At 50.4% G+C, this 25571-nt stretch overlaps 1 protein-coding gene and 1 long non-coding RNA gene across 4 annotated transcripts; one reads left to right on the top strand and one right to left on the bottom strand.

Moving 5' to 3' along the window:
- The first annotated feature begins 202 nt into the window (after positions 1-202).
- On the top strand, positions 203-25504 carry sptb (spectrin, beta, erythrocytic). 3 transcript variants are annotated; one of them, XM_029138181.3, is made up of 37 exons: positions 203-484; positions 2320-2443; positions 3565-3807; positions 7391-7542; positions 7645-7818; positions 8585-8682; positions 9115-9195; positions 9335-9450; positions 9545-9657; positions 9735-9922; positions 10041-10158; positions 10382-10540; positions 10619-11078; positions 11151-12021; positions 12102-12239; positions 12380-13139; positions 13211-13413; positions 14519-14609; positions 14976-15122; positions 15204-15470; positions 15799-16023; positions 16493-16582; positions 16660-16950; positions 17022-17152; positions 17225-17429; positions 17512-17735; positions 17866-18016; positions 18216-18460; positions 18775-18913; positions 19257-19341; positions 19421-19617; positions 20111-20193; positions 20757-20820; positions 21051-21313; positions 21418-21591; positions 21878-21920; positions 23440-25504. In XM_029138181.3, exons 3-37 carry the CDS (start codon positions 3660-3662, stop codon positions 23635-23637), a joined length of 7092 nt encoding a protein of 2363 aa, XP_028994014.1. In that variant the 5' UTR covers positions 203-484; positions 2320-2443; positions 3565-3659; the 3' UTR covers positions 23638-25504. The 3 variants fall into 3 exon arrangements, with proteins under 3 accessions (XP_028994014.1, XP_028994013.1, XP_028994012.1); XM_029138180.3 differs by lacking the exon at positions 2320-2443; XM_029138179.3 differs by lacking the exons at positions 203-484; positions 2320-2443; positions 3565-3807 and adding an exon at positions 4864-5510.
- LOC114848053 (uncharacterized) lies at positions 18572-21547 on the bottom strand. Its single transcript, XR_003784342.3, has 2 exons — positions 21412-21547; positions 18572-21322 (listed from the first exon to the last, which is right to left on the bottom strand). It is a non-coding gene; the product is annotated as an uncharacterized LOC114848053 (long non-coding RNA).
- Positions 25505-25571: the final 67 nt, after the last annotated feature.

Here is a 25571-nt window from a genome sequence, read left to right as displayed (position 1 = left end):
AGTAATAGAGCTGTTTCCCAATATTTAAAAAAATGACAGAAATTAAGTTGTCACTTTTCGCGTGGAAGAAACACAGGCAGCAGTGGCGGTGACATTTGTCAAGGGGTCCTCGTGCGTGTGCGGCGCGTCGTGGGCGGGGTGGAGCGCGTGGCGTGAGGGGGGGGGGGGGGGGGGTGCACAGGAGCGCAGAAGCGTCTCTGCCATTTAGAGTCACCGGCTCTTGCGAGGAATGTCCGTCCCCTGCGCGCACGCACCGCGCACTGGATGCGCCCGCGTTATTTTTAACCGCTGGGTGGGTCCGTCGCTGCCTGTCGGCAATGACCGCGCTGCGCTCGCGCCTTCGACCCCCGTCCCTCGTAGTGGACCGCGTCCTCTCCGTGCGCTCTGACCAGGACCCCGCAGCCTCAATGGGATTATAATTGGTTTGTTGGCAGGCAGGAGGCTCAAGATAAACACTTTAGGACAGGACAACATCCAGAAGCAAGTAAGTGCAAACTGAAGGCGCAGTGAATGCGCCATTGTCAAATTAACTTCTTGATCTGAGGCCAAGGGGTTTGTTTCACCGCGCACTGAATGCGTCTTTGTATTTGTTTGTCACTGTTTGTAGCTAAGTTACAAGTTTGCCTCAAACCACCTGTTGGACGCGGCTGCCATGTTCGACAGTGACGCGGTCCGTCAATGCGCTCCGCGTGGAGAAGGGAAGTTATGAGGAGGGCGCAGCGGAAAAAGTGCGCTTCTACAAGCAGCGCGTGCTTCAGTTTGAAGTGTTTAGTAGTAGAAATACTGCAATATAAAAGTACCTGCCTAAAATACTACATTACTAAAGGTCAAATAATTTACCAGCCCCTATAGTTAAAGTAACTAAAATAAAGCAAACAAAAAACTTACATTTTAGTTTTGATGCATTTTTATAATCTTGGATGCCAAATTGAAAGATATTACACAGTCCTGCCACTTTTTCCATAGGAAGATATTAATCGTTCTAGAATCTAGGAAATAAAGGACCTATAGTGTGTTTCACAGTTTCTACAAATTCCAGTTTTGAACTAAATCACAGAATGGAGAAGTCCTCGTCCCAAATCAGATGTCCTCCTTCATTCCCCTAGAAGGATGTGAGCGCCTCTGTCCCCGCGTCTGGACGAGCGGCAGCTTTTGTGTAAACACACTCCAGGAATAGTTTACTATCGACTCCCTGCAGCTCCTCTCAGGATCACACTCGCTTTAGCTGCAGTCAAAACAATATTGACCACAACAAAGCGCTTTTCCCCCCAAAGCCTGTGCATATAATCGATGTCCGCTATGGATTATGGTAAACTGAGGGCCTCGGTGCTCAGTTCCCACCATGGTCTTCCCCAAGTTGTTAAAATTCATGGGTAATGGTTAGTTTTACATTGATTTCTGTCTGAAGTTAGAGCTGTGCGCTTTGGTGGTCACTCGGTGCATTGAGCCGCCTCCTCCTTCCATATTGATCTCTGTCCTGTGTTTATGTATCAGATTTATGTTCTGCTGCTGCAGGTTACACGTCTCGGCCACACCCATCTCTTATTTCGTCCTCCGCATCCGACTCCTTGCTCAAAATAACAGCCGTAACGTGTTGTGGTGCAGCTGGGAGCCCGTTATTATTCATGTCGGCCACTGATATGATATTTACACTGTATATATTTGTTTACACCGTAGTTTTCCAGGAACAGCAAGGTGCAGGGAATTGAAATCACAAGCAGTTTTTTTTTTCCTTGGCTTCGACTTTTTAAACTCAGCAAGTCTTAACGGGAAAGGAAAAAATCTCATTTACACCTCTTAAGCATTATCCCAAGTGCTCTAGAGGCAATTATATGCAGAGCTGCATCCCCTGATACCAAAATCTGTTTTGCATTGTTGTAATTTCCTGCTTAAAGAAATTTAATCTACATATTTTTCCCCCTTGATGTCGACCAACACTTGCACATGTGGGTAAATTCCAGCCGACATTTTTGTAATCTCTCCCTCACATTTTACTACGGTTGAGAGATTGTCAACACCCCAGCGCCCATAAGTCATCAAAGCACCATGTGGAGCTGTAAAAACACTGTTTACTGGACCCTGTGCTGGTGTTTAGATACTACAGGTGACAGAAACACGAATGGGCGCCAAAGTACTAATTGTGCAGTTGAACAGTTGTCACCGGTTGTAATAAAAAACAGTAGAATTAAATACCAGTAACTTTTACAAGGCCGTAATTTCATTGAAACTGAAGCTGTCAGAAAGGTGATACTTCTGCTCTATTGATTGTCACGTGAGCTGGTTCTGATGTTTCGCACCTGTCATTCATTTTCATTCTAGGGTCCAAAACATTAGAACCACCTAATAAAATGCACTGACGCCTTTTAACCTTCAACAAGTAGAGGTGAACCTAAACAAGGGTCCAGTGAGTGTGTTCTGCCTGCGTCTGTACAGAACCTGTACTGTAAGTATTCTGGTATCCAGTCCACCTTATTTTTGCTGTCAGACCAAGGACACCATAAGAAGCCGACTGTCTGACAGACAGAGGCATCGAGCGGGTGACCTTCATGTCACAGAGGCGTCTTTAAGCAGGAGGCCCGATCTAAATGCAGCCGAGCCGAGGCGTGAGGGCCGGTGCAGTCGTTGCTGCTGATAAGAGGCATCCCCATCGGTGGGTGGAGCGTCCCCCGAGCTGATAACAGCAGCGTGTGAGGGCCTGATACTGAGCAGCAGCAGGGAGACCTGCAGGACGCCATGGCGGCATCACCGAGGGCCCCCGAAACAGCGAGGCGTCATCGTCATCGGGGCTGGGGAAAAAAGTGAAGAAGTCATTTAAATACGCGTTCGGTTCTCAAAACGTCGACAGCAGAACTTCAAAGGCAAATATTGAACCAGCAGGCGAGAAATTTCAACTAAAATATTCATCCGGCCGTCCAACCTGTCCGTACCTCATCACACCACTCACTATCTCTGATCTAATGTCATCATTTGAATCTCTGATGATATTAAAGCAGATTTTGCCCCCCCCCCCCCCCCCACACACACACACACAAACACACACACACACACACACACACACCCTGGCAGTTCAATGTACGTGAGCTGCATCGTTCAAGCGAAGCTGCTTTCGTCATACTCTGATGTTGGGGGGGTGAGGGTGTGTGTGTGTGTGTGTGTGTGAGTGTGTTGGGTGGTTGGTGGGTTACCTTCCCCCTGCGCCACACGATAAGAGCGCCATGCTGGACCCAGATAGAGCTATCACAGCAGCTCGCCGGCACCCGCCATTCCACAAAAAGAACGTACGCGCTCACAAAATGGCGAATATGAGGCTCGGTCCCACACGCTCTATGTGAGATTGGTTCAATTTGACCTGTCGGCCTCAATGTGGGAGTGGAGCCAGGTAGAGATGCAGACATTAAAAACCCAAAGAAGCCTTTAAGTCAAAATGTAAATCATTTAAATGGACAAGAAATATTTTAATAAATGAGAATCACTTATTATTTACTTCAGTGTGTGAGATCAGGCTTCATTCCTAATATGTGTGATTGTCATTTCTGTGCTAATAACTGTCTCTGTCTGTTGCAGACCTCCTCCCTTTGCTCATCCTCCCCCTCCTCACCCGCGGCACCTGCGGTCGCCGGCCCGTTCTTCTTCTTCCCCCGCCCCCCGCGGCCGCCGCCATGACGTCCACCACGGACTTCGACAACGCGGAGATCACGCAGCAGTACAGCCGCGTCAACACGCGCTTCGAGCTGTGCGACGAGGAGCTGGACAACGACAACAGCACGGCCAGGCTGTTCGAGCGCTCGCGCATCAAGGCGCTGGCAGGTGAGCGGGTGTCAGACACGCCGTGCGTCCGTGTTTCCCATGGTGCAACGCGGCCCCGGCCCCTCCGGCGAGCGAGGGGGGGGGGGGTCGCTTGCACATTCCCACAACGTCCACCGGCTGAGCGTTCCAAACAGCTGACCCCCCCTCCCCCCCCCCCCCCCCCCCCCCCTCCCTCCACGCCCCGCGCCATAGCAGAGATTTCTGTCATTTCTGGCTGAGCCCCGTAAGCTGTGACCCACCTGTGGGTTTTTAAAATAGCAGGCGGCCTGTGAAACTGCGCTTCTGCTCCGTGGGCGATCGAGCACGTTCCCTTCCACTGTGCTGAAGGTGAAGCCGCGTGTTTCGGGGGGTTCTCTCCAGATCGTTCTTTAGGCCCAAACCCTTAAGGGGGTTTCTTTAAGCTGGGATTGAATACATTTTGGTCCTGAAAGGTCAAGGTCACAGTGACTTCACCACAACACGCGTGGCCGCGTTCCGTGACCTTTAACCTCCCACATTCACCAGAAAGGTGTTTTTCGAGCTCGTCAAACGATGCTTAGCGTCTTCTTTCTGCCTCTTTAAGTGACGGAGGACCGTGTGCGGCTGCCGCTGATATTGTGTTAGAGTGCTGCTGCACTGATGTTTCTGTAATGCAATCAGTGTTTCCTGTCAGAGAGAAGCAGTGTAAGTGAGAGAGAGAGAAGAAAGGCCGGACGAGAGAGAGAGAGAGAGAGAGAGAGAGAGAGAGAGAGAGATGCTTTAAATAACACCCGCTTCTGAATTATAGCTTGTCTGAATTCACCCACTGACATAACTTCAAAACATTTTGTTGAACAAAACACACGTAGATTGATCATTATTGTGAAATTAAATTCACACGTCAGTTCGGAGGCGCCCGACTGCGTGCGGGCGTCAGGTGGAGGCAGGACTCAGTGAGAGCACGTGCATGTGTTGGGGCCTATTGTATGCATGGATGGAGCTGGAGTGGAGGCGCAGCATCATCACGGCGGCAGCGAGGAGCGAGTGAGAAAGAAAAGGGAAGGAGGAGGAGGGGAGGGAGCAGCAGCGAGCGCGGGAGGGATCTGGAAAGGAGGACAGAGAGCCAGCAGACAGACGGGAGAGAGACGTGCGGCGCCAAGCTCGTCCGCCGGCTCCAGGCTCGCTGTTCATCCCGGGGTGGGGGGTCACCATGAGCAGCCCCTGCCTGCTGCGAGCCGCCCCCGTGAGCCAGCCGCGGCTCAGGGAGGTCGCCATCGGCCTGAAGGCGGGCGTCAGGGAGACCCCGGCCGTCCACCGGGGCGCCAAGGAGGCCGCGGGCCGGTCCTACGCGGCGCCGGAGCGGGTCGGCGTGGGCGGCAGCAGGAGCCGGAGCACCCCGCCGGGTCACCGGGCCCAGAGACCCGAAGGCAGGAAGACGGAGAAGGGGCGGCAGCGGGAGCCGGAGCACCACCCGGAGAGGAACGGCTCCCTGCTGGGCCCGCTGACCGTGCTCCCCGTGGGTCCCCTGTCCTCCTCCTGCACCTCCAGACGTCAGCGGGCCCCTCAGCCCTCGCCTCCGCCTCCGCCTCAGCCTCCACCTCCACCTCCGCCCGCCCCCGCACTCTCCTCCACCTCCTCCTCCTCCTCCTCGGCCCGGAGCATGAAGCGAGCGCGCTGGCTGAGCTACAGCACCTCCAACATCTGCTTCAACTCCATCCTGGAGGGACGCTTCAGGCAGCTGCAAGGTACCGGGGTCACGGCGTCTGTGTGCGTTTGTCCGCGCTCTCCTGCCTCTCGGATGACGGATGACACTTTTCCAATCACGCCCCCCCCCGTCCCGTCCCGTGTCTCGTGTCGAGCTGCGACGTCAGGGTCGTTGTCACAGCGGGCTCTCATTAAACGTATCCGAGAGTCATTGCTTTATTTTGTGGACGCTGTGGCGCTGCCCCAGTTGTTCCCCGACTTGGCCGTTGAATAAGTCATGGGAAAACTCTTAAAACGGTTGTGATGTTTTCCCTCCAAAGCCATTCATGACTAGGAGGTACGACGTTCCCCCCGGGTGTCTGTTCTGTTTAAATGAATGAACAGTCAGGTCAGATTTCAGCGGCGTGTTCTCCACATGGCCTCTATCTGTCACAGACGCTGTTTTGTTCTCAGCCTCTTTTGTCCTGGACAAAAGAAAGAAAGAAATGAAGATGATGATGATGTGAAGTGTTTGCTGCCTCTTCGCCCGTGTGCAGGTTTTACACAGGAGTTTGCATGGCCGCGGATCATTGTTGGCTTGGACCGTCTCGTCCAACTCCCTGATGGCAGGGATGCATTAGTGAGAGGCAGAAAATGGAGGAGATGATGCGGGAGCGGAGACGGAAACATGCTTTTCCTTTTTTCTCTTCCTTCCCCCTGCTGGATTTCAGGTATCGACTGGTTCTGGAGACCGCAGAGGCAACTGATACGTGAAGCGGCGTGGAGCTCTGCAGGGAGGTGTTTGGAGCCCGGTCTATTGATTCGGCAATGACGTCTGAGCGATAGCAAGAAACTAATAATACAGAAAAGGAGGAGTCCTGAGTGCAGAACACATTTCGTTGACAAGTTGACCTTTAACCTTTCAGAAAACCCAGCTTACTTTAATGAGTAAATTATTGTGGCAGATGTTGGAAGCAAAGTCAACACCAGATGCACCGTGACTCAGTCCTGAGCGGCGACTGGACGCTGGTGAGCGCTGACTGTGGGAAAAGACGGGGCCGTGCACAGGAAAAATCCATCAGCATGAATAAATGATGGGGCTTTTACGGAGTCGCAAGACTGGACGGGAGATTAGGAAGTGGAAGCATGTGAAACAGAGGAGTATTTAGATTCCACTGATACAGGATGAATGAGTAAATTAGGACGTTTCCCGATCACATTAGCTCTGAAGCGTGAGCCATAATGTTCCCTTAAGCGCCGCAAAGTAAAAACAAAAAGTAGGAAGCGAAACCTATTTCTTGCAATTCTAGTAATAATATCCTGGACGATTATACTTTAAGGTTTAAGGTGAGATTTGTGTGGGAACCCAGTTCACCAGCGCTTGGCACACTGAACTCCTTAAACTGCTCGTCTGGAGACGGCTCTGCTTCCTCCTCCTCCTCCTCCTCCTCCTCCTCCTAAGTGGTCATATCTGCACTATGGGAGCCTCCGTAGACAACATGACTTTGCTAAACTCTCCCCATTCCTTCATGTCTGACCTGCTCTGACCTCCATCTCTGCCCGTCGCCCCCTCTTCGCCCCTCAGCTCCACTCCCCCCCTCCCCCCTCTGTTCTTCTGCTCCGTGCTTGTTCTCCACACCTGTGGGATCTGAATTATTCATGGCACAAGGTTTTAGTCGTGTGCAGGCCTAAAGGAGGACGAGCAGAATGGATGCCGTGGATCTGTTTGTGCGTCACAGGTGTCCCTAATAAAGTGACCAGTGAGTGTGGGCTGTTGGGGTCTGTTTTGCCCATCGGAGCCTCGCTCGCACTTGAGGCCCACGTATTAGTGCATTTACAGAGCAGTTCCGCAGAAAGGCTGTAACATTCAAACCCCCACAGCGGCCGCGAGGTTCCTGCACTATTCATCAGACGCGCGTTCTCTGCTCTGTGCTCCCGTCAGACGAGCGCGAGGCGGTTCAGAAGAAGACCTTCACTAAATGGGTCAACTCCATCCTGTCTCGCGTGGGCTGTCGCATCTCCGACCTCTACCTGGACCTGCGGGACGGACGCATGCTCATCAAGCTGCTGGAGGTGCTGTCCGGGGAACGGCTGGTGCGGAGCTCGTCTTGTCAAACCTCACTCTGTAAATCCCTTCCCCCTCGGTCGCCCCTCCCCTCTTAAACGCGCCTCTCTCTCCACCTTTGCCCCTTTTAGCCGAGGCCCACGAAAGGCCGCATGCGCATCCACTGCCTGGAGAACGTGGACAAGGCCCTGCAGTTCCTCAAGGAGCAGCGGGTCCACCTGGAGAACATGGGCTCCCACGACATCGTCGACGGCAACCACCGCCTCATCCTCGGCCTCATCTGGACCATCATCCTGCGCTTCCAGGTACGTTCAGGAGCGGTGTGGTGAATGACATCAGTCCAGGTTCTGGTTCCGTCTCACTGAGGGTGGATCTGCGTGCGGCACCGGGTTCAGCTCGCAGCCTCGGGATGTTTACGGCTTCGTCTCTGTCCTCGTCTGAGGCGCCTGCAGGTTGCAGCCATTATTATCCGCCGTTAGAAGCGCATCGCGATCATCACAACGTGTCTGTTCGGCTCTTTTATCTTTTTTGGAGGGGCCATATATTTATTTTTAATTTGACAGCAGCTGTTATTTTTAGTCGCGATAGTTCAAACAATATGGCCTTCTGCATTATTCAGCCTCTTCAAAAGGAACAGAACCAGGAAGGGAAGGAGTCGACTTGGTCCGTCTGTGTCTTTTTAGTCGACGTGAAGCAGCGAGAACCAAAGCCGCTATATTTAGCGCTCTCCCAGGGTCCGTCTCTCACATCACATCACTGCTCTAATTACCAGCTCTCTGTGTGGGAAAGAAGAACTTCAATAATTACCTCCCCTTGTTCTATCAATGGCACCCTAGGTTCAGATTAGTGACTGGCAGCAATTACATCGATATCTATCACTTGAGATTTGTTTTTGTTTTACACAAATGAAACCCCTCTGTGTTTGTGTTACCATGCCGTCCTCCGCTCGTGCTCCCAATTAGCGACACGCAACTCTCTCGCTTTTGTCCTCGGCCGCGGCTTGTGCGATTGCGGCCCTCAGTCGTTGGTGGCGTTGCATCGTTTTACCGTCCAGCTGTGATTTCCCCTCAGATCCAGGACATCGTCGTGGAGACGGGCCAGGCGGACCAGAAGGAGACGCGCTCGGCCAAGGACGCTCTTCTTCTGTGGTGTCAGATGAAAACTGCGGGGTAGGTGTGACATCATCACCTGTTGGGCCGGTTTTCGATTTATCTTTGTTTTTGCATTTTAGATGTTGTCACTCAAAACCTCCTTCCTCATTAGGTTTTTTAATAAATAAGTTTCACATGAGGAAGAGAATTTGTTTTCTACTGGAATATTAAATCCATCAGAGTCACACCACTATTAAATGTAAAGCTCCTGTAAGCCAGACTGCAAATTCATATTTATGACGTGGGTTTCTTATGTTTGAATCATTTGTGAACATTTTCTGCCTAATATATATCGATTGATAAACACGTTGTCCAAAAACACTTCAGCTCCTCAGGGCTCAAGTCTCACAAATAAGTGGTTGATGATGAAGCAGTGGGACTCTCAGACTCTGACTTAAACCAGACCCCGCTCAGCCGAGCCAATGACATCCCCCTGCTGCTGTCTTGCAGGTACCCCAATGTCAACATCACCAACTTCACCACCAGCTGGAAGGACGGCATGGCCTTCAACGCCCTCATCCACAAACACCGGTGAGAGATGAACGGCCGATTGCACTCACTCAATGTAAACACGCCGGTCTGCTCAGCGTCTCCCGTCCTCGCTCTCTCGCCTCTTCCTCTGCCTCGTTGCCCTGTTTTCTCATTTGCTTTCCTCACCTTCGCCTTCCAGGCCAGATCTGGTGGACTACAACAGTCTGAAGAGGTCCAACCCGACCCACAACCTCCAGGGCGCCTTCAACGTCGCGGAGCAGAAGCTCGGCGTCACCAAACTGTTGGACCCCGAAGGCGAGTGTCTGACGCAGTGTTTACGAGCCTTAAGCCCCATGGACAAAGGGCTTCAGGTCCAGAGATGCTCATGTGCCTGTGCGCTGTTCTGCAGATGTGTACACAGAGAACCCAGACGAGAAGTCCATCATCACGTACGTGGTGGCATTTTACCACTACTTCTCGAAGATGAAGCAGCTCGCCGTGGAGGGGAAGCGAGTGGGGAAGGTGAGACGGGCTCTGGTCCGGTCCGGTCCAGTCCAGTCTGGTCCCGTCCGCCCACCTCACCCCTCCTCTCTCCTCAGGTCCTGGATCAGGCCATCGAGACGGAGAAGATGATCGAGAAGTACGAGACGCTGGCGTCGGACCTGCTGACGTGGATCGAGCAGACCATCATCGTGCTCAACAACCGGAAGCTCGCCAACTCGCTCAGCGGCGTCCAGCAGCAGCTCCAGGCCTTCAACACCTACCGCAACGTGGAGAAGCCGCCCAAGTGAGTCCAGGGCACCGCTCCGCTGCTGCTGCACTCCTTCCAAGTCAACCTACTCAACATTGGGAATATACAGACATGTGTTTTTAACTCATTCCTTTTTTTGGGGGGGGGGGTTCAGGTTCCAGGAGAAGGGGAACCTCGAGGTTCTGCTCTTCACCATCCAGAGTCGTATGCGGGCCAATAACCAGAGGGTGTACACGCCTAAAGAGGGAGCTCTGGTAGCGGATATCAACAGGGTAAGCAGTGGATCAGAATTACTGGCACTTTAATCAACAGCAACATCATTAATCATTCATTTGTTGCCTTTAACTGATGCTTTATGACATCACTTTGGGATCCAAGTTGAGTTGCGGATGCATCAGTAATTGTAATGGCTCGTTGCGTTTTACTGTCGCTCCTCATATCTAAACATGAAAGCAGAGTGATCATGATGCTAATGGTGCAGCTCGTCGTTCTCAGGCCTGGGAGCGTCTGGAGAGGGCGGAGCACGAGCGGGAGCGCGTCCTGAGGAACGAGCTGATCCGACAGGAGAAGCTGGAGCAGATGGCCAGGAGGTTCGACAGGAAGGCCGCCATGAGGGAGACCTGGCTCCAGGAGAACCAGAGACTAGTAGCCCAGGTAGGTCCCCAGTCAGAACCCTACAGAACCATCCATCAAACGGAGCGGACGTGAACCCTGAGCGCCTCCTCTCCTCAGGATAACTTCGGTATCGACCTGCCGGCGGTGGAGGCGGCCAAGAAGAAGCACGACGCCATCGAGACGGACATCGTCGCGTACAAGGAGCGCGTCCAGGCCCTGGTGGACATCTCCAAGGAGCTGGAGTCCGAGCGGTACCACGATGCCAAGCGCATCGACGTGCGCAAAGACAACATCCTGCGCCTGTGGGACTACCTGCAGGAGCTGCTGAAGGCCCGCAGGGGCCGGCTGGAGAAGAACCTCACCCTGCAGAGGATCTTCCAGGAGATGCTGCACATCATCAACTGGATGGACGAGGTGAAGGTGGAGACCCGCCTGTCGTCCAAAGACCTGGGGAAGCACCTGCTGGAGGTGGAAGACCTGCTCCAGAAACACGCTCTGGTGGAGAGCGACATCGCTCTGCAGGCGGAGAGGGTGCAGAGCGCGAGTGCGGCCGCGCTCCAGTTCGCCAATGGAGACAGTAAGTGGAGCAGCTTTTTGCAGCGGGGATGACTGTGTCTAACTGTGATTGTGCTTCTCGCCTTCTTTCCAGGCTACAAGCCCTGTGACCCTCAGGTGATCCGTGACCGGGTCCAGCACCTGGACCTCTGCTACCAGGAGCTCTGTGCCCTGGCGGCCGAGCGCCGCGCGCGCCTGGAGCAGTCCCGCTGCTTCTGGAGCTTCCTGTGGGAGGTGACGGAGCTGGAGAGCTGGATTCGGGAGAAGGAGCAGATCTTCTCCTCCCTGGACTACGGCAGGGACCTGACGAGCGTGCTGGTGCTGCAGAGCAAGCACGGCACCTTCGAGGACGAGCTGGGCGCGCGGCGCGCCGGCATCGAGGGGGTCCTGGCCGAGGGGGAGAAGATGATCCGGGCCGAGCACTTTCGCTCGCCGGAGGTTCAAGACGCCATGGGCGACGTCCGCAGGCAGTGGCGGCAGCTGGAGGAGCTGGCGGCGTTTCGCAAGCAGAACCTCCAGGACACGCAGAGGTTCTTCCAGTTCCAGGGCGACGCCGACGAGCTCAGGGCCTGGCTGCTGGACGCCAAGAGGCAGGTCGCCAGCGACGACGTGGGCCACGACGAGTACACCACGCAGCGCCTGCTGAAGAAGCTCCACGACCTGAAGAACGAAGCCGCGAAGAACGGAGCCACCATCGATGCCCTGACCAGGCAGGCCGGCGCGCTGCCCGAGGAGCTGCAAAACACCCCTGATATCCAGAGGCGTCTGAAAGATGTCAAGGACCTGTACATGGAGCTCATGGCGCTGGCCGACCGGAGGCAGAAGAAGCTGGATGACACCATGGCCTTGTACACCATCTTCAGCGAGACGGACGCCTGCGAGCTGTGGATGGGCCAGAAGGAGACGTGGCTGGTGGACCTGGAGGTGCCCGAGAAGCTGGAGGACCTGGAGGTCGTGCAAAACAGGTCATTACTAGCTACCGTACGCGCGCGCGTGCGCTGTTTGCTGCTGACGCTGTTCTAATCGGAGCTCCCCTCGCCGTCAGGTTGAGCATCCTGGCTCAGGATATGGCAAACGTTCAGTCCCGGGTCGATGACGTCAACAGGGCTGTGAGGCAGCTGGAGGACAGCAGACACCCGCGCACCAAGGAGGTCAAGGAATGTCAGGAGCGACTTAATAAGAGGTGGATTACATTGTTTCCAGTAATTAAATATTTGAATTTATGTAATATTTTTCTTCATGAAATGTGAGGAATACACAGTATAAAACACCTTAGCATATCATCAAAGAGACTGAGGCCTTTGATGAATCATTCTCTTTCAGGTGGGAGGCCTTCAAAGCCATGGTGGAGGAGAAGAAGAGGAAAATAGATTCTGCCGTTAGTCTGCACAGCTACGGGCTGGAGTGTGACGAGACGGAGGCCTGGATCAAAGACAAGACGCGAGTGATCGAGTCCACGCAGGACCTGGGCAACGACCTGGCAGCCGTCATGACCATCCAGAGGAAGCTGTTCGGCGTGGAGAGGGACTTGGCCGCCATCGACGCCAAGCTGGCCTTCCTGAGGGAGGAGGCCGACCAGCTGGCCGAGGACCACCCGGAGAACGCCGCCGAGATCCTGGCGCGCGGACGGGACCTGGACGCGGCCTGGGACAGCCTCCGGCGCGCCCTGAAAGACAGGGAGGACTCCCTGGGGGAGATCAGCAAGTTGCAGAACTTCCTCCAGGACCTGGACGACTTCCAGTCGTGGCTCTTCAGGGCCCAGAAGGCCGTGGCGTCGGAGGAGGCGCCCGCCACGCTGCAGGAGGCCGAGGACCAGCTCAGCCTGCACGACGCGCTCCGCGAGGACATAAGCGGCCACGAGGAGCCCTACCACCGCGTGAAGGACACCGGGGCGCAGGTCACGCAGGGTCAGGAGGCGGACCCTCAGTACCAGCAGCTGGCGCAGACGCTCCAGGGCCTGGACCGCGGTTGGTACGAGCTCCAGAAGCTGTGGGACAACCGCAAGAACTTCCTGGACCAAGGACTGGGCTTCCAGCAGTTCATGCGCGACGCCAAGACTGTAGAGGCCGTCCTCAACAACCAGGTACTGGGCTGCAGCTGGAAGTGGGAGAACAACTGTGAAATTAGGCGATGTGACGACCGCTTTGTCTGCAGGAGTACACCCTGGCCCACATCGACAGGCCCGACACCTTGGCCGGAGCGGAGCGGGCTCTGAAGAAGCACGAGGCCTTCGCCAGCACGATGGACGCCAACGAGGACAAAATCGACGGGGCCCTTCGCGGGGGCCAGTGGCTGGTGGACAGTAACAACCTGTACTCTGGGAAGGTTCAGGACAAAATGGACTCCATCCAAGACAGGTCAGTGGTTCGTCGTCTTCTTCTGACCGATAATCTGGTTGATCAGGACTCAAATCAGTCGTCAGAAGTTAGAATGCGACATTTGTTCGCTAATATGATCAATGTGATTTATTAATGAAGGGGCTTAGTCCTGCTGACAGTGAAACGCGGCTTAAAGGCTGTCAGGAGCGACTAACGAGTGATCTGATGATTAATCCTGTTTAAGCTCTGGCATCTGTCACGACGAGGAGCCAATCAGAGGCCGTCCCAAAGGTGCCGTTCACTGGCTGCAGGACTTGTGGCATCTGTCGTCTGAGAGCACACAGCGATTTAGCCCAGAAAGAGCAGGAAGAAAGGCGAAGAGGGGAAGTGCACTAATGGGTTATTAAATGTTTAAATCCAATACAAAAGGATGAACATGTCTGAAACGAGTCCAGGGCGGCCGTACTCTGAATTATACAGTACCAGGTTGTGTTGTGTGTGTGCTGTTCCAGGTAATGTAATATTTATCACAGCCGACGACTTAAAAGTGTGCGTTTGTACCGAGGATCTACTCTTAACCTACTTAAGCAAAGTGTTTGAAGAGCTGTGTCCTGTCCTTGAGTACAAATACTGAACAAAAACACTCATTAAGAAGTAAAAGTACTACATTCTGCAGTACTAATGTCCTAATGTTCCAGGTTTCGTCCAGCGTTTCTCATCATAAGGGTCTGGGGCCCTTGGTCAGGTCACTTGGTTTAATCCGAGCGGTCCTGCATAAATAACGTGAACGGAGAGAGAAATAAATCAGTGTATTCACGCTGGTAGATCTTGATCACGTCTGGAGCAGCTTCCTCATCGCCGCATCATTAGTGTCAACAAGCTGCAGCAGCAGAGGGCTCGGTTTCACCTCCCGCCGCTCAGCTTCCCGACCGGTGCCGTAATGGATATTGATCTCTGAGTGAGAGCTTTGCTTTTCTGCTGCTGTGGGACGGGTGTTTTAGTGAGCGGAGACCACCCCCCCACACACACACACCTTGTTTATCTGCGTCACATCACAGGGAGGGGGGCGTTCGACAGCAAACGTATGCGCAGTCAACATGTGTATTTTTAAGACATCGCCTCCGTTTCGTGTTTTGATCTTCAGACGCGACAAGAACAAGCGTCGAGCCCGGGAGGTGCACGAGAAGCTGCGAGACAACCGCGACCTGCAGCACTTCCTGCAAAACACCCAGGATGTGAGTTCGCTGTCATGTTCTTGCTCCGTAACATCAATTAGAGCGTAAAGGTTTAGCTCGATTATCCTCCTGCTGTGACTTGACATCATCGTTTAAAACTTCTTATCTCGCGATTGTTGCAGTTAATTTGTTTTGTTCGTCATAACACAGGAGAACTTGATGAGATTTTATTAGACTAAATCTGTATCTCCCCTATTTGGGATTGGGGTCCCATCGGGCTAATTGCTAAATGTTCTGTTTTGTAAAGATAACGCACGTCCTTTTTGTTTGGCATCAGCTTTGTGCAAACCTTAAGCGGTTTTGATGACTTTGAAGCAGCTTTTCGTGCACCAACCTGAGACTCTCGCTGATGCCTCCGTGTTTCAGCTCACTGTGTGGATCAACGAGAAGATGCTGACCGCTCAGGACACGTCCTACGATGAGGCCCGGAACCTCCACAGCAAGTGGCTGAAACATCAGGCCTTCATGGCGGAGCTGGCCTCCAACAAGGACTGGCTGAACAAAGTGGATCAGGTGAGTAAAGCGCGTTGAGGCCAAACGATTACTACATTTTCTAATATGTTTTGGGGCTTCTCTGTGTTTTCGTGGCTGCAGGAGGGTCAGGAGCTCATGGAGTTCAAGCCCGAGTTCGAACCCATCGTGACGGAGCGCCTGGCCCAGCTCCACGAGCTGTGGGACAAGCTGGAGTCCACCACTCAGAAGAAGGCGGGGCTGCTGTTCGACGCCAACCGCTCGGAGCTCTTCGACCAGAGCTTGGCCGACATAAAGAAGTGGCTCGGCGAGCTGCAGCAGCAGCTCCAGAGCGGAGACGAGGACGTGAAGGACCTGACTATCGCCAACATCCTGCTCAAGAAGCATCAGGTCTGTTTGTGTAGAGACTCTGTATGCTCAGTGCATCTGCAGGTCCTTTTCGTAAATCATATCCAGCTCAATTTGGCCCTGGGAGTGAATAAGTGATAGTTTTAGCTCCAGCTCTTTGGATGGGCATTACTGTTTAATGTAGAAAAACACATTTGTCAGGAAGTATCCAGAATATCATCACTTAGACTGCGCTACAGTTGGTTTTGCATTAGTAAATAGCTGAAAAGACACCCTGAAAACTGCAGCGAAAGTCAGCAGCCACCTCCTCCACGTCCCGATTTAGTTTCTAGCTAATTGTGCATCTCCCGATCCCACCTCCTCACGCCAGGTGACAGAGAACCAAGTGCGGGAGCGCGCTCGCGAGCTGGAGGAGCTGCAGGAGGCCGTCGGGAAGCACGGCGGCGGCAGGGACGAGCAGCCGGAGCTGGAGGCCCAGCAGCAGGCGCTGCAGGGGGAGTTCCAGCAGCTCCTCACGCCGCTGGGCCAACGCAAGGGCAAGCTGGAGGCCGCCAAGGCCGTCCATCAGTTCTACAGGGACCTAGCCGACGAGCTTGTAAGCATGGATCCAATTCCCCAAGCAAAATTAAAGTGTCAGAACTGGTGGCCAGTGCAAATGATTGATAGCACAAAATTAGAATAGAGGGTAAAAAGATTTTGATTTAAAGGGGGATTAATAATGGTTTTTGAGTGACATCAAGATAACACCTCAGTACATTTTTAGAAATATTGAAGCCTGAACTTAAAGGTTTAAAAAAAAACATTAATTTTGAAATGAAGTTTTCAATTACAGTATGTGCACTCAGCTCCCTCTGCAAAACAGACTCTCCAGGTGAATCTGGATAAAAGCCTTAATCCCTTATTGCTTTCACAGCCTGAATCCACTTTAGTCCAGGAGGCTTAAACAATTGTTTTACTTTGCTGTTGTTGGAGACAAGGAGAAATTCACAACATTGGTCAAGAGGGATTTTTACGGTTCCATTTCTTCTCATTTTTAACCTCCCTCATGTCTTCTGACCTCTCAGCTGTGGATAGAGGAGAGAATGCCCTTGGCGACGTCACAGGAGCACGGCCACAACCTGCAAACTGTGCAAATGCTGCTCAAGAAGAACCAGGTAGGTTCTACTGAGGAGGCCCAGAGGCGGCCGCATGCTCTGGTGACCCGTGCGATAAAGCGTCTCTGTGCCCCCAGACCTTGCAGAGGGAAATCGAGGGTCACCAGCCTCGCGTCGACGAGGTGCTGGAGCGAGGGAGGAGGATGGCGGCCGCCGCCAGCACGGAGGGCCGGCCCGAGGTGGAGCGGATCGCGGGCCAGCTGGCGGAGCTGGAGGAGGCGTGGGCTCGGCTGCAGGAGGAGATGGCGAAGCGGAGGGAGAGGCTGAGCGGCTCCAGCCTGGCCCAGCAGTACTACAACGACGCGGACGAGGCCGAGGCCTGGATAGGGGAGCAGGAGCTCTACATGATGGCCGACGAGAAGGCCAAGGTGAGGGGGCGGGCACTGCAGCAACACGGGGGCACGGTCAGGGTTCACGTTCTCTGCTCTCGCCCCGTCAGGACGAACAGAGCGCCATGTTGATGCTGAAGCGCCACGTGATCCTCAAGCAGGACGTTGAGGACTACGCCGACTCCATCCAGAAGCTGGCGGACCGGGCCCAGAAGATGTTTGCAGAGGAGCATCCGGACGGGTCAGTGCTTTGATCGCCCGATGTGCCGTAACCCGTTTGGAGCAGAACTAAACCCAAGCTCTCCTCCGGCAGCGAGGAGATCATCAGGCGACAGGGCCAGGTGGACAAGCAGTACGCGGGTCTCAAGGAGCTAGCGGAGGACCGGCGCAGGAAGCTGGAGCACTCGTACCACCACTTCCTGCTGTGCCGAGAGGTGGAGGACCTGGAGCACTGGATCGCAGAGAGAGATGTAGTGGCCTCGTCTCAGGAGATGGGCCAGGACCTGGACCACGTCACGGTCGGTATCACAGCACACACCCCCCACGCGCGTCTGTTTGCTGCCGCCTTCCTTCAAGGACGCCTCCGCCCTCTCCGCTCAGCTTCTCAGGGACAAGTTTCGAGATTTCGCGCGGGAGACGGGAATGGTGGGGCAGGAGCGCGTGGACTTCGTGAACCAGACGATAGACGAGCTCATCGAGGCGGGCCACAGCGAGGCCGCCACCATGGCGGAGTGGAAGGACGGCATCAACGAGAGCTGGGCCGATCTGCTGGAGCTCATCGACACCCGGACGCAGCTCCTCATGGCGTCCTACGAGCTGCTCAAGTACGGAAACCGGTCCCGATGGGTCCAACCACCGGAACCAGCACCGGCTTAATGCTATGAACAGAAATCTGTGACGTTACGAAATAAGAAATCAACCAAGAGACGGAGAGTTTGTCCTTTTTTCTCTCAGGTACTTTGAGGACGGAAAGGAGCTGGTGGCCCAGATCCACGAGAAGCAGAAAGAGCTGCCGGAAGACGTGGGAGAGGACTTCAGCAAAGCGGAGTCCTTCCACAGAATGCACGCCGCCTTTGAGAGAGACATCGCTGCTCTAGGCAAACAGGTACAACAAAAGGGGATCAAGTCTTTTACCTTGAACAGGAACAGCAGGCGGCGGCCGAAAGGCAAACTCTGATGATTCATATCTGGAGAGGAGCGAGCTGCACAGTGAACGTTCTCAGATCCAGCAGGAGGGTCGCCCCATTTCGAGTCATCCCACAAAAGCTATATCTGACTAGTCAACCTCGCTGCTGCTTCTCCAGGTTCAGCAGTTCCAGGAGACGGCGGCGAGGCTGCACGCCCAGTACGCGGGGACCAAGGCGGACGCCATTCAGGCCTCGGAGAGAGAGGTGGCGGAGGCCTGGAAGGGGCTGCTGGACGCCAGCGCCGGGCGGCGGGCGCAGCTCAAGGACACGGACGAGAAGTTCCGCTTCCTCACCATGGTGCGAGATCTGATGGCCTGGATGGAGAGCGTCATCAAGCAGATAGACACGCAGGAGAATCCAAAGTGAGAAGCCTCCAGATCCACATCATGCATCGTATTTATCAAAATATGGGGTTTGACGTTGCAAATTGCACAAAGGCTGCACTTAATAAGAAGAAGCCAGAGGCCCAGAGCTTTATTATAATAGTTTTAATAGACACATTTCTGCAACATGAAGCTTATGAACACAAAACTAATTCACTTTAAATATGATACAGGCTAATTAAACCTTGGTAATAAAAGCCATCACTGGTGCAGTTCCAGACCGTACCAATAGAGGAAGATGCACTTCATGCATTAAGTACTATCATTTTATATCTCTCTGTCCCCTGCATTAGGGACGTCCCGTCCGGGGAGCTCCTGAAGAAGAACCACCAAGGGATCCGCTCAGAAATGGAGACCAGGAAAAGCAAGTTCACGGACTGCATTGACTTCGGGAAGGCCCTGGTGACGCGCAAGCACCGGGACTCTGGCGAGGTGAGGGAAGACGGCTTCTTTTCATCCTCAGCAGTCCCCGAATTGCTGCTTTCATTAGATTTAATTACTTTTCTGGGAGCGATTGTTCTTGTCTGGCACAATGGAACCAATTGGATTGCCGCGAAATAAAAAAACCTTCCACTCATCAGGGAGACTATAAAGCAAACACTAATTAGAAATGGAAAAGCCAAAAAGAATTTAAATGAGCAATTGACCCCGGCCTAAATTTACTGTTTGGTTAATTACTCCACAATACTAATTCTGAGAGGATAATAGTCGGGCTGGGGCCGAGTTCTTTAATAACGTTGAGATGTAAGCGTGACTGTGTAACTGCTTGCGTCAGATCGAAGAGAAGCTGTCGCAGCTGAAGGAGAAATGGAAGGAGATGGAGAAGAAGTGGGAGGACCGACGGGACTGGCTCAGCCTCTGTGAGTAATAAACTCCACTCACACCGAAAAGTACGCGCCGCCTTCAAAGTCCTCACGAACGTCCTCCTTCTGCGTGCAGTGCTGGAGGTGTGCCAGTTCGCCCGCGACGCCTCGTTGGCCGAGGCCTGGCTGATCGCTCAGGAGCCCCACGTCACCAGCAGAGACCTGGGCCACACCGTGGACGAGGTGGACCGGCTCCTCAAGAGGCACAGGGCCTTCGAGAAGTCCACGGCCACCTGGGAGGAGCGCTTCTCCGCCCTGGAGCGCCTCACCACGGTGGGTCCCGCCGCGGTTCCGTCCCCCCATCGGCTCACGGGAGGATTAAGAGGCCCGGTGACACGTTTGTTTGTTGGAAATTCACTCAGAATCTGAAATAAACCGGAGTGTGAAAAATGATAGGAGACCAATCTGCTGCTGATGAATCTGAATAAGTTAAAACACAAATGTGAATGTTAATGAGGATTACGGCACTAATGCTGCTACATAGCTGAGTTTACTACTGTCGTTACTGATTAATGTGCATCATTATATTTGTATAAAATGTTCTGTTACAGTTTTCTACTCAACTTAAATTAAGTTGTTTGTCAAATTAATAGTCTAAATGTTAATACTTTATAAGAAACAAATTACCTATCCAGCTTTAATTGAATGAGGACTCTACTCAATTATCAAAACATCTGTGGCTACAAACTCAATTAAAGCGCTATTCATCCACTAAAGCGCAGCAAACGACGCAGAGCGTCTCATTTCAGTTGACTGTGTGTTGCAGCTGGAGCTGCTGGAGCTGAGGAGACAACAGGAGGAGATCGAGAAGTTCATTAGAGGAGAGCCCGGTTCATTCAGGGACAGCAGGTACATGCACAGCCCACGACCGTGAACACGCACCACAAAAAATACTCTGTGATCTATACTTGTTTTCTGGGTCTGAAGCATTTATACTACAAAAGCCTACTGACTTAGGCTTTTGTAGTCCAAACGTCTAAAACAGTTAATTATGTGGCCGCCCTACCTTTTACACCTAAGTATCTACTGATTCTATACAAATATAAAGTCCATTTTCAGAAAATTGGCTGCACATTATTAATAGATTTTTCCTAACAAAACTGTCCAAATCACCGAAACGCGCGTTCGCCTCACTATTAGGACAAATCTGCTGCTGAAAATAGGCCCAGGCTAAATTAGGTGTTAGTCAGTAGAACAAATGGGCTCGATGCTCCGGGCCACGGAAACGCGGCGAAGGTCGAGAAATACCGAGAGGCAGACAAAATGTTTCATCGGCTGCGGTCTTTTCCAGTCGCTGAGCGTCTTGACGGGAACGCTGAACATTAGCAGGCCTGTGCTTCAAGCGCTCTTTCACGCACCTACTGCTCTGAAAAACCTCTCACGTAGACCCCATGCTGCTTCCTTTCCCCCAGGAGAGAAGACACGGGCTTTGTAGAGGAATCTTCACAGCTCTACACTATTGAGGAGCAGACTCTGGTTAGTAACTACGCCCACTCAGCCCTGTCCTCTGTACGTTTTGATGTGGTGACCTCTATTTAACCAGTCAAAAAATTAATAAAAGAAAAACTTTTAAAAAGAGCTCCTTGACTTTTTCAAATCTAAAACAATCCACGCTCTTTGAACATCATAAATGATGCAGCAATCAAGGGCACGCTCTAATTAACAGGCAGGTGGTTTGTTGATGTTGTTTCCATTCTGCCCCCTAGTCTGGTTTCGGCGCGGCTGAGCCCAGTTCAGGTCAGCAGGAGGGAGCTGCCGGCGACTCCACGGCGCCCATCGTGTCGGAGGTGAGAGAGAGCGGGTCCTTGGAGCTGGACCCGGAGCCCTCGGTCTCCATGGGAACGCAGCAGGAACCGGAGAGGGCCGCCACCGTGGCCCTGGAGCCGGTCGGAGCCCAGGCCGTGCTGCAGGAGGGCACCTTGAGCCGCAAACATGATGTAGAGGGCTCAGGAAAGAGGGCGTCAAACAGGTACATCACCTAAAATCAGACAAAGTATAAAAAAGACTCATATCAAAGCCAGAATTTTACTTCTTAAATGTTTTTATTGCCATTTGTGTCCTCCTCACCTCCAGGTCGTGGAACAGCCTGTTCTGTGTGCTGAAGCCGGGTCAGCTGTCCTGCTATAAGGATGCCAAGAGCTTCGGTCACGGGGTGACGTTTCACGGGGAGGACCCCCTGCCTCTCAGCAACGCCAGCTGGGAGATCCTCGCCAGCTACAAGAAGAAGAAGCACGTCTTCAAACTCCAGTGAGAATCCGTCCTGTTTATCCTCTCTCTAGAATATATAACGTCGATGCTGAGATGAGAGGATGAAGCGTTTTCAGGGCCAGACTCTTGCTTTAAGCTTTTCTCTCAGCGCCATTATGTGTAGGAATGCAGCTATTTACCCCTTAAGAAAGGCAAAACTCAAGGGATTTGTCATCTCTGAAGTTTATTTTTAAAGTTTAAGTTATGAAAGTTGTCTCATCTAGTGTTTCTTCAGTTTAGCAACAATTAACAGGCAAATGACTTAAACTTCTCCTTCTTGTCTCAGCCTTGAAGATGGCAGTGAATATCTGTTCCAGTGTAAAGATGAGGTAAGTTGTACCACTGATTTTTCTAAATTACGGTCATTATCATTTGTACAAGACATTATATGCTATGGTATTTTTTGCAGAAACACTATAATAAGTGACTTTTTTGACAACATATAGAACTATGCCATATTTCTGACCACATGGCATAATTTTATGGACATAAAAAAAGCAACTTTTGATGACTTATACTTTACTTTACCAACATAATATGCAATATTTTTGACGACCTACTATAATAGGCGAGTTTTTTGATGATATACTATACTATGGCATTATCTTGATGACATACGTGAAAAAGAATTGTGAAGAAATAAGATATTTTATACACATCTACTATATGAAGCAAAATTTTTATGGATAAAAATTCTATAATGCACATACATGTGTAAATATATTTCACAAAAGTGGTTAAAAACAGAAGACAAAACATTAGCAAGTTAGTAAAATTCTTAGTAGGAACTGTTTTTTTTAAAACAAAAGCACAAATGGGGAAAATAACACACACCATGTAAATCATATGCAGACATACAGGACTAAGACACTTTTTGCCCACATATGTTAAAGGTAAGTTTTTTTTACCGATACATTACTCTAAGATACTCTTTATACAATACACACATATTACTATAACTACAATTACAATAAATACTTATTGTACATAAAACGAATTATTGTGGGCAGTCTTGTCTTCTCCCTGTTTGTTTTGCCTGCAATTCCCAGTTTGTTAAAGTCATAATCTGTTTTCTTGTGTTATGTTTGTGTGTCTGCATGTGATTTGCAGTGTTATTTTCCCTATTTGTGCTTCTAACTTTAATTGGAATAAAACATTCTTAGAACAAATTTTACTAACTTGCTAATGTCTTGTCTTCTGTTGTTAACCAGTTATATTAATTCTATATTCACATGTATGTATGTGCATTTTAAATTCTATAATGCACATACAATACAAATTTTTCAACAAATACTATATTATGCCTATATACTACTATTTTAATGTATGCCATAGTATAAAATGTGGCCAAAAATATGCCTTAATATGGAATATTGTCAAATTTATGCCAAATATAATAATTATATAGTAAGTCCCCCAAAAAGTTGATTATATATATGCTTTTATATTTATATGGCCTCAAACCAGGCTATAACATATAATGTTACAAATATGCTATGCTTTAGTATATGCTATAATATAGTATATTGTCAAAAATATGCCATAGTGTAATATGCCTTAAAAACAATTCATAGCATGTTGTCCAAATTATGCCATAGTATAGTAGGTGGTCAAATATATGCTAGTACAGTACGTAATAAAAAAAAAAAATGCTATTGCGTATTTTGTGGCCAATTTACGGCATAGTACGTAATCAAAAATAGTTTGTCAAAAAAATGCCATTGTTGACATACTGTAGTATAAAATGACACTTTTTCCATCACATGCTATACTAAGGCATGTTTTACAACTGACTTGAACTCACCTTGTGATCCACTGTGGCGTGCCTGTTTTTGTGTTCAATTTTAGGAGGAGCTTCAGCTTTGGAGCCAGGCCATGGAGAAGGCTGTTCAGCCATTGGCAGCGGAGGAGGTATCGAGGCCCTCAGGGGCCAAAGCCCACAGCCTGCCTCCTCCCCCCTCATCCACCTCAACTGCCCTATCTGAGCCCACCTCTGCCAAGAAAGACAAGGAGAAGAAGTTTGGTCGCTTTGCCAAGAAGAAATGAAAGGAGTTGGAGGGGGGTGGGGGTTGCCAATGCAACCAGGAAAGAGTCACAGTACAGCAGTAGTATGTGTGTAGTATTCAGTCGGAGCAAGCCTTTTATCACTAGCTTTTTTTTAAATATTAGTTTGTGAGAATTTATATAAATATTGTAGTTTGGGCTAAATCTAGAATTTGTTTGCCTGTATTTAAGCTAGTATATGATTGAAAAGCCACATTTTCCTTGGTGTTCTTTTTAACAAATGCCAAATTCAAACATCATATTAAAGCACAGGAATGCTCTTTTCACACTCAACCAAAGAAGTTTGTAAAACGTTTTTGTTATTATTATTATTATTATTATTAGTTGTGCTTCAGGCATGCGGTGACCATTGCGACGTGCAATAGGAAAGCCTGCAATGAAAATGGGAGAGTACAAGTACTGACGGATCCTTTTATTAATCTGCCTTATAAAATGGTTGTGAACTGTAATACTGTGCTGTTTGAATTTGGAGCGCTAAAAGCTGTCGTAGCGTCAGAGTGAACGTAGCACGCTTTGTAAATGCTCACTGAGTGTATCTAACTGCTCTATGCACTGTGAGGAGGTTCTACCGCTACAATTACCTGTGTGCTGAACCTCCAACTTCATATCTATCATCATATATACATACTCAGTCCAGTATATTTATCTGCAGATGCATGACATATGTATTACCTTAGTTTGACATGGTGCTAATGTGATATTCTTATTCATACTCACTGAAGACCAACTTCGTGTTTCAAGCCTGGGTGAAAAAACTCTGAACAATCTGCCTGATTTCCATCAGGGCTTTAAAACACACAGAGCAGAGACGTCGATCCACGGAAACAACACAAGCACGTTAGGACGAGACGCGGTGCAAATACTTTCTACCACACCACATGTGAATGAAGTACACAGGACCAACGTGGCAGAAGAGCGCAAACTGCCATAGACAAAACAAGACATTTGAACACAATATGCAGGTCAGTGCAGAGTGCTAGGATTATAATGGAAGCTATTTACAGTATAACAAGTGCAAACATGTCGAGAGAGGAAAAGGAAATACAAGCCAGATAAGAAGCCTTTAGTCAATGATTACATGGCTAACTAACTTCACATGGTCTAAATATTTAAAGCCATCGACAAAACCTACCTACCTAAACAGTGTTAACTTGCCTGATTTGCCAGTTATCCAGAATTCCTTCACTTCAAACCAGTTACAGTCTAGGAGCCAAAGGGAAGCTGAAAAGACCAAACACATCTGCGTTAGAATCTCCCAAGTGAAAGAACAAACATTTAGAAGAGATACACAAAAAACTAGAGCAACAAAGTGTTTCATAAAGCAATGTACAAATAGGATGGAACGGCATTTGTTAATTTGTCACCAGGATGGTGGCTCTCACACACACACACACGCACACACACAGCCGTCTTGCCTTGTATTGTAGAACGTCTCCCCGAACTACAATCCAAACTCAAGTGACCTCACTGAAATGATGGAAGTCAGCTGAAAACACACTGTTCAGCTTTTTTTTTTTTGCAGTATCGTGACCTGTTCAGATTTACCATCATTTGCATATAATGAATCTAGTATGTTATGTTTGTCTCCATGCCAGCAGAACATCCCATCCTATGCTCGTTAACAGCAGTCTTCTGTTAGAAGTGCACTTGAAAATGGTTTGTGAAACTTGCATCACATATTAAAGTCTTGTTTTCATTGGTCACAACGGATAGTTACTCACCTCCATCCCATGTTTTATTCTTCCAACTTTCAGTTTTTTACTCGCCAGTTATGTAAAATATTCAAAAATGTTGTCAAATATCCAATACATTTTGAGAGAATGAGATTTAAAATAAACTTCTGAAATCATCCAGTTTGAGATCATTTGTTGAAATCTTAATGTAATCGTTAGTTACATAGTTGTATTAGTTCTAGA

The sequence above is a fragment of the Betta splendens genome, chromosome 22 (assembly GCF_900634795.4).
Source record: "Betta splendens chromosome 22, fBetSpl5.4, whole genome shotgun sequence".
Taxonomy (NCBI): domain Eukaryota; kingdom Metazoa; phylum Chordata; class Actinopteri; order Anabantiformes; family Osphronemidae; genus Betta; species Betta splendens.
This window is presented reverse-complemented; position numbering and strand designations above follow the sequence as displayed.